General features: G+C 38.8%; 1 protein-coding gene and 1 non-coding gene across 2 annotated transcripts; both read left to right on the forward strand.

Moving 5' to 3' along the window:
* The first annotated feature begins 1911 nt into the window (after positions 1-1911).
* Positions 1912-8860, forward strand: LOC114658247 (heat shock cognate 71 kDa protein). The gene is made up of 9 exons (XM_028810394.2): positions 1912-2064; positions 3641-3851; positions 3991-4196; positions 4478-4630; positions 4951-5506; positions 5732-5934; positions 6704-6902; positions 7890-8122; positions 8394-8860. Exons 2-9 carry the CDS (start codon positions 3647-3649, stop codon positions 8586-8588), a joined length of 1950 nt encoding a protein of 649 aa, XP_028666227.1. The 5' UTR covers positions 1912-2064; positions 3641-3646; the 3' UTR covers positions 8589-8860.
* On the forward strand, positions 5562-5656 carry LOC114658299 (small nucleolar RNA SNORD14). Its single transcript, XR_003717348.1, has one exon. It is a non-coding gene; the product is annotated as a small nucleolar RNA SNORD14 (small nucleolar RNA).
* Positions 8861-9125: the final 265 nt, after the last annotated feature.

A 9125-nucleotide genomic window follows, 5' to 3' on the forward strand; every position in this document is an offset into this window, starting at 1 on the left:
ACCTTCCCTAGACCCAACAGCCTGGGACTTATGTTTGAGACACTGAATGCAAACTGCACTACAATATCATTTTCAATAGAGATGCCCATTGCAGGCACAGAATAACAACCTATCACTGAGCAACATAATTTTACAGATGTTTTTATAGGCCAAACAAGGATAAAACTAAACTAAGTTTTTTTTTTTTAAATGTCGGACTCCACAAACTAACTTAGGAGGTTATTGATTTTGACAACATTTTATAAATATGTCAATACCAAATGTAGCATTTGCTGGATATGCACAATCTATGTACAACAAGTAAGCTTTCACATTCTATGGATATGACAAGTTTAAATGGCAAACCTACTTAATACACTATAAATTAACAAACCAAAATTGTTGTAGTGGGAAAAACACAGCATTAACAGGGCCAGAGCATTTGCAGGACATGGCCATTTAACTAACACCTACTAAAAAAAAAAACAAAAAAAAAAAACACACATGACCATGAAAGGCACACCTAGGGTGCATCTATGGTAACAGAGCATATTGATTACTAGTTTCTATACATGATAAATTACTTAAAAATACATTTGGAAGTAAATGAGCTCTAAAGATGAAAACCCTAAAAAGGATACTAACAATTAATATGGTAAATCAAATATTACAACAGTCACACTTACAGTGTCTATTTGGGGGCAGGATGTTGCCCTTTTACAAGAATATGTTTTGTGAAGAACACAACCCAAAAAAAAAATCAAGATTTATCAACACACAGTGCGATAAACTATTTTCTTTGAGGTAATATGCAGTTTCAACATACTTCTCAATTCTTTGAATTATATGAAAAAAAGAAAAGGAGAGTTGACCTGCAGTTCTCTGGTCAGACTGCTGCTACCCTGTAGGTGAAAGAATTCTCGGCGTTGTTTTAAGTGTGTGATTTTAATTGGAGTCATTTTTCCCATCGTTCCAATTGGGGCCTATCGTGTTAAGTCTGTCTCAGTCCCTGCAATAGCACAAGCGAGGAACCGTACACAGCAAGTGCGCATATGAGCCACACGCTTACAGACTTGAGCAGTGCACCATAGGGACGAAATTCATTTTAACTAAATATGTTAACGTTTATCCGCTGGAGCATATGTGCTCAGTTTACATATTTCAGGATACATAAATTCGCCAACAGTAATGCTATAACTAAAGAATATGAAGCAGAAACTGTTTGAAATACGGAATTAATTTCAATAAAAAATAACACGGCTTATAAAAGGGATTGCAAGATAAATAACAAAAACAAAAGTAAATAGAATCGACTGCAAAGTAACATGCAAACACTTCACTGAGTATTGATTATTAAACTTAACGAATTACGACAACTAACAGTTAATTTATAATTTAATTCTAAGCATTACTACGAGTACTGCACGTCCACTGGCACTTAACACGAGACATAATTGATATCGGTAATTTACCCGACCAAAAAATGAAAATGTCGAAAATCAAACCCAGGCCCTTGACGTTGTGAGATGACAGGCGACATAGATGATAAATGCACCCTAATTTTTAAATAAATTCATTACCGCAAATAAAGTAACAAGCTTTACATCGGCCCTAAAACGCACGCGCATTACACAAAAAGCTTCCAGATGCTTCTGGTAGCTTCGTTCAATGCAGCAATACACTATGCATATAACCAAATTTTTAAAATGTTCATGATTATGTATGACCTTGTAATATATGGCATTCAACCTATTCAACGGAAAAATACATTAATCCGTGTGTGTCCTTGTCTTAGGAGTACAGCAACCTCCATATTTAACCTCATAAAGCTCCTGTGTTTGCCTGCCTCTGTCCCACCCTAAGTACACGCTCAACATACGTATTAGCCTCCCGCGCGCGTGCCCCGGCTACGTGCAGAGAGCCTGGCTCTTTGATTGGTTGTTTTTATCTCAAGTGCTTCTAGAAGGTTCTTAAGTTCCATAGACCGCATATATCAGCTCTTTTCCCGGGTTGTGCTGTAGGACGTGGGTACTTGACTCAGGGATTGTAAAGACACAGAGTGGTGCTGATACACGGGGCAGAAAGGTAGGCCGATTGTGGTTACGGTAAACGCGAAAATGTGTTAAGCTCGTTAAAAGTAAAATTTTCTTCTCTAAGGTTCACAGCCTTTTTAAAGGGATTGTATCTTAAGATTTTGTAATATGTTAATAATGAAAAATGGGTTTGGCCATTATAATGCATATAGTGCGAATTATCTGAGAAACCGTTGCACCTTGATTGTAATAATTGTGGTAAACCAGATGATGTTTTCTTAAGCGTTGATGTTTTAGAGCATTGACTTAAAATCGCTGTTTTTATTATACAGTTTTTAAATGTTTGTTTTTTTCCCATCAAGATCAAAGCATTAACGGTGGTAACTCGACAAAGTTCTTTATTGTCAAACGTATTTTGTGGGATGATGTCCCGGTCCGACTCCCCCCGTGGAATTTCCGTAACGATCTAGTTCGAAAGAAGCACCTTGGAAGTTTCTAGAAGTAGGCGGTTACGCAACCCGGAAATCGTTAATTTCAGCTAATGCCTGGGTTGATTCAAGTGACGAGGTAACAAGTAGCAATAAATCGTGTGTAACGTAATGTATAGATTTTATGCGTGTGTATAATAATCGTTCATGTATTTTTTGACAATACAGTTAAAGGGGGGGGGGGGGTAATTGGAGCCCCCCCACCCCGCCTGCAACTGTAAACTAGCCAGGAGTTAAGAGTTGATGAGAGCATTCAAGTCTCCCAATAGACGGGCGCCCTGTCCATGGTTTGTTTCAAGCCAGCGCCGGGTCTCTCGTGACCATGAACTTGGTATTTTCCACGAAAGAATGGATGGGCATGTGTCCCTCTCCCCAAATTAAATGAACAAGTAATTTTAAAGCAAAATATAAAGGTGGAAAGGCATATTATTCTTTACTAACGATTCCAGTCTTGGTGCATTCCACGTGTAGATCCGCATCATCGACGCAAGGATGAGTAGGAGGCTAGAGTTTGCCACTTTCCAGTGTGTTTTTTGCCCATTTGTGCAGACTTGAGTTTAAGCCTAAGTGATCGCGCACATTTAACTACCGAAACTTCAGTTTTGCATGACTGTTCTGTCTAATGTGAAGACTCCGGATGTCTTGGTAGATTACAAAAATGTTTTCGGGCTGTTTTAATGATTAATTGAAATAATTTCAAGAGACTATGGAGTTTGGACCGTTGGCTGAACGTGGCTATTTCTAAGCATTTAACCCTTTAGAATAGAACTAATATATATTATAATACGGCTTTTGCCCCAATCTATGTTGTATCACATAAATGTGACATTTTAAAAGCTGGATTTGGGACAGTATTTTAAGTTTTTTTTTTTTTTTTTATTAACTTGAGAGCCAACAGAATTTCGGATTGTTTGAATAGATTAAATTACTGTACGACATTATCTACAGCTCTAGCACCACCCAGTGGTGCATTGAATAGAATCTTGCAAAGCAAACCATGGACGAATTTCTTCTGTGTATACTTGTTACTAAATATTTCTATAATTGCATTTAATGTCAGTTGAAGGTGTGTGGTTTTTTTTTTGTTTTTTTTTTTTTTTTTTAAATATAAATTTTTATTTTTATGGTTCACTTTTACAGGTAAACATGTCTAAGGGACCAGCAGTTGGTATTGATTTGGGAACCACCTATTCATGTGTTGGTGTGTTCCAGCATGGCAAAGTCGAAATCATTGCGAATGACCAGGGCAACAGGACCACCCCAAGTTATGTAGCTTTTACTGACACTGAAAGATTGATAGGAGATGCTGCTAAGAACCAAGTGGCAATGAACCCCACTAATACGGTGTTTGGTAAGTGTCTGCAAAGTTGACTTTTATGTGAAGTGTGTATAATGTTAATAAAACCTCTCCTCCGTTATAAAGCTGCTTGCATATTAATGTTACCTCCAAATTGTACAGCATTGACCTGACCCAATTTTCCTTTCCAAAGATGCCAAAAGATTGATTGGGCGAAGATTTGATGATTCAGTTGTGCAGTCTGATATGAAGCACTGGCCTTTCACAGTTGTTAGTGATTCTGGCCGACCTAAAGTTCAGGTTGAATACAAAGGAGAGACCAAAACTTTCTACCCTGAGGAAATTTCTTCGATGGTTCTAACAAAAATGAAGGAAATTGCAGAAGCTTATCTGGGGAAAGTAAGTTGCCTTGTGAAACTGAAAATTTTAAAGCAGCGGTAGGTGTACTCTTCCTACAACCACCAAATTTAACTCCTTAACATGAGCTATTAATTCATAAAATTCTGAAACAAGGAAAATCTTGTGCAAAAGTGTACTCTTAAATCGGTATAAAGATTAAAATACAGGAATATGCTACCTAGCCATTTTTAATAGACCATTTTTAATGGAGGGCACTGAAATGGTGTATAGTTTTATCTATATTGATTTAAATCTCTCTCTCTCTCTCTCTCTCTAACCAGTCTGTTACCAATGCCGTCATCACTGTGCCGGCTTACTTCAATGATTCTCAGCGTCAAGCTACCAAGGATGCAGGAACTATTTCTGGTCTCAATGTTCTACGTATCATTAATGAGCCAACAGCTGCTGCCATTGCTTATGGCTTGGATAAAAAGGTAAGTTTTGGCGTGATTTAATTCCACTTTATATGGTAGATTTGTACTACTGAATTACTGTATATTGAAGATTCTATGTGTGAAGCTTTCATTGGCAGGAAAACGATGTAGATTTATTGCATGATTTCTAAGCATTGATTCATTTAGTTTCATACACTTAGAGTGGTTTGTTCTTGTTCTGTGTTGGTGGTACCATTTGCCAAAGTAGGTTAGGAAAACCGCAGTCAAACTATTCTTCAAGCAGGCCTTATTTGGAGTGAATAGCTTTAAATTCAATATAAAGTGGACTTTTTTTTTTTTTTTTGTGTGTGTGTGCGCAGGTAGGAGCTGAGAGAAATGTGCTCATTTTTGACCTTGGTGGTGGCACTTTTGATGTGTCTATATTGACCATTGAAGATGGCATCTTTGAAGTGAAATCCACTGCAGGTGATACCCACTTGGGTGGAGAAGACTTTGACAACCGTATGGTCAACCACTTCATTGCAGAGTTCAAGCGCAAGTACAAGAAGGACATTAGTGACAACAAGAGAGCTGTTCGCCGTCTCCGCACTGCTTGTGAGAGAGCAAAGCGTACCCTATCCTCCAGCACCCAGGCCAGTATTGAAATTGACTCCCTCTATGAGGGCATTGATTTCTATACCTCCATTACCAGGGCTCGTTTTGAAGAGCTCAATGCTGATCTTTTCCGTGGTACCCTGGACCCAGTAGAGAAGTCTCTGCGTGATGCCAAGCTGGATAAGTCTCAGATCCACGATATTGTGCTTGTTGGTGGCTCAACTCGAATTCCCAAGATCCAAAAGCTTTTGCAGGACTTCTTCAATGGAAAAGAGCTAAACAAGAGCATCAACCCTGATGAGGCTGTTGCATATGGAGCAGGTAATTGAGAATTGAGACTAGTTCATTAAGCTTTTCCATTCAGTTGGCTTGAACCTCGCTATGATGAAATTGATTCCTAAGTCATTCGTAGTTTCCACCTGAGGCTAAGGCTAAAGAAGGTAAAGTGTCCTTCCTTGGATGTCTGAGCGAGCTGGAGTTCCCTTTAAGGCTCTGTTTGAGTTTTTGTGGTTGCTACCACTAAAGAGCTTTCCTTTTTTCTTCTAGCTGTACAAGCTGCTATCCTATCTGGAGACAAGTCTGAAAATGTTCAGGACCTTCTGCTGCTGGATGTCACTCCCCTGTCACTTGGAATTGAGACTGCTGGTGGTGTTATGACTGCCCTAATTAAACGTAATACTACTATTCCAACTAAGCAGACCCAGACTTTCACTACATACTCTGACAACCAACCTGGTGTGCTCATTCAGGTAAAATATGGGGGTTGTGGAGAGTGGCAAGACCCAAAAACCCAATGTTTCCCAAGTTTATTCCCTCCCTGTGTAGGGAACCTGTTCTTCCTGTCACTTTTATATGAAAATCTTAAGAGCCAGGCATTCTTTTCCATGAATCCATGTTTTTCCTGAAGCCAACTTCTTGGGGGGGGGGGGGGGATATATTTTAGTGTGCACTTGCACACACTTAATTGACAAATTGGGCATGGGCTGCATGCTTTTTTTATTAATGGAACACCATATAATAATCTTAATGTTTCTCCTTATTACATTTTGAGCACGGTTTTTGAAGTCTAACCCAGTAGTTTCCAATAACACATTGTGAACCCTGCACCAATAGTAATCTAAATCAGTGGAGTGGTACACATACGTTGACTCCATCTTGGGTTGGATTCCCATAGTGAAAATGTTCATTTTTGCTCATGTTTGAAGAGTGGTAGGAGATAGACCTGTCTTGCACCATATTAAGAATACTTGTGTAATTTGCCTCAAAATAGCAAATGAAATGTCAATCCTATGTCTAGGTTTGAATCCTGCGTTTTGGGGGAGGGATGGTGTGTGCTATAGAAACAAACCATACATTGACCTAGATAACCAGTTTGGTAACTGGTCATGCCAAATTTGAACAGGCATATGTTTCCCTGAACACTGCCTGGGATTTTCTCCCTTGTTCTTTGTGTTGCTAGGATAGGTTTTTGGATTATGTGGGTGACTGCTTTTTGATGTATTTTTAACCCCCACTTAGGTGTTTGAAGGGGAAAGAGCCATGACTAAAGACAACAACCTGTTGGGCAAGTTTGAGTTGACTGGTATTCCTCCAGCTCCCAGAGGTGTGCCTCAGATTGAAGTAACATTTGATATTGATGCCAATGGTATACTTAATGTGTCTGCAGTAGACAAGAGTACTGGCAAAGAGAACAAGATCACAATCACCAATGACAAAGGTATGCCTGTTCTACCTGTGTGGCTTAAATGTGGACTAATAACCATGTAAATCTTGTAACCGTGATTTGTTTCTGAAACACTATATACAGGTGGAATCCTGTAATAATTTTATGGTCCCATGAGTTTTGTTACAACAATTTTTGTAGGTGCTGTACGATGTCTATAAACGGTAAACCTAGGGCAGAATAATTGGTTGGCTTCTACAGGGTCAGGCTTGCCGCTTAACATGCTTGTCACATGATAGTTAAAATATTTAAGACTGGGCTTTGACCTGCTCTTCCTCACACTCTCCTGGCCTGCCAGTGGTGATTCCCAGCTCCTGGTTGTGTTCTAATCTGAAGATGAGAGCTAAAGCTGGGTGATGTTTTACCATGTTTTGGGTGAAGTCTCATTTATTGTATAAAGAAGGCGGTACAGTCTAAACTACCTGTATTTTCCTTGTCTCTCTTGCAACACTGACAGTTTGACAATACCTTCTTAACTTGCTAAATGGTCACATTTCTTTTGATCTAACAAGGAACAGACCTGTTGCTGGGTTCCTGAGAGTCTGCAAGAGTGTAGCTCAGGAAGGGGAGGGGGGGGGGGGCCCACCCCCGCCCCCGCCCCCTTGTTCTGTTCAGTCAACATTTTTGGTAGGAAAAGGGTTATTGAAATAGCAATTTCAACAAAAATTGCTTAAACCATGATGTTGTATGAATGTTGGTTTAGACCAACAAAGTATTCATTTTTCTGAAAATTATTTCAGTATTCACTAGAATAGGGTTAAACCTGTATTATGAAGTTAGCAAAGTTCCCACTATGTAATCCACAATTGAAGTAGCCCATTGCTCATAATCCACTAATATTAGAATGGTCTGCAGACAACCTTTTCACTACTAGGTTGTGGGAGGAGCCATTTGTATGTCATGTCTGTTAATAGAATGTGGTATAAGATTAATTGAAAAAAGTTTCATACTATTCCTTGCAATTTGCCGTTTCCAAAATAGGTCGACTAAGCAAGGAAGACATTGAGCGCATGGTCCAGGAGGCAGAAAAGTACAAGGCTGAGGATGATGTTCAGCGTGACAAAGTGTCTTCTAAGAATTCTTTGGAGTCTTATGCTTTCAATATGAAGTCCACAGTGGAAGATGAAAAACTAAAAGGCAAAATAAGTGATGATGATAAGCAGAAAATTTTGGAGAAGTGCAATGAAATAATTAACTGGCTGGATAAGAACCAGGTACGTATTGTACTGGCAATACCAATTACATATTTTTGAAGGGTTTTAATCATTAACTTTTGATCTGAAAGGTGGTTTGAGCGTTACCCGCTTGTTAAAATGAGTGTGTTGTAGCTAACTTATGAAAACCTATTGAGCTTTATTGAATATCCTAGTACGGTGTTTGTTTTTGTTTTGTTTTGTTTTTTTTTTTTTTGTTTGTTTTTTTTTAATATATATTCGGATGGTTTGTGTGTGGTGGTTTTTAAAATTGAAACATCATTCTTTGCAGACTGCAGAAAAAGAAGAGTATGAACACCAGCAAAAAGAGCTGGAGAAAGTGTGTAACCCAATTATCACAAAGATGTACCAGAGTGCTGGAGGCATGCCTGGAGGGATGCCTGAAGGGATGCCTGGTGGATTCCCAGGAGCTGGGGCATCTTCTGGAGGTGGATCATCTGGACCAACCATTGAAGAAGTTGATTAACTCATTCCACTTTTACACCCTGACTACCTCTTGCATTTCAAGTTGAGATTCTGTACAGACATTCTGAAATAGCTTCATTTTGATCTTTGCAGCAGGAAAGCATTCTACTGAAAACTGGAGGAAGATCCATTTTGGTTATTTTAAAGAATGTTTCATGTAATGTTAACTGCACTTTCTGATGTGTTTAAGAAACATTTAACAGTTAATGACTTAATGGCACTTGTATGTTCTTCCTGTTACAATGCCTTTATAATAAAAGCATATTGACTAAATGCTTTTGCTTGTATAATTGTTGACCTAGGTTATTTTGCAAATGTCGTCTTAGTAGGAGGTGGGGTGCCCCCCCCCCCCCCCCATAAAAAAAATGCAGAAATTCTAAAAGTACAATGCACTAGGATCCCTGTTAATTGGGTTATAAAAAAGAAATTAAACCTGAACCCAAAAGGGTATAGTTATACAGATTTTCTCCCAGTGGACAAGTATTAGCTATTAACATACATTTTAGACCAAATTCTAGTATTTATAGTGTGTAGGTGG

The sequence above is a fragment of the Erpetoichthys calabaricus genome, chromosome 9, assembly GCF_900747795.2.
Source record: "Erpetoichthys calabaricus chromosome 9, fErpCal1.3, whole genome shotgun sequence".
NCBI lineage: Eukaryota > Metazoa > Chordata > Cladistia > Polypteriformes > Polypteridae > Erpetoichthys > Erpetoichthys calabaricus.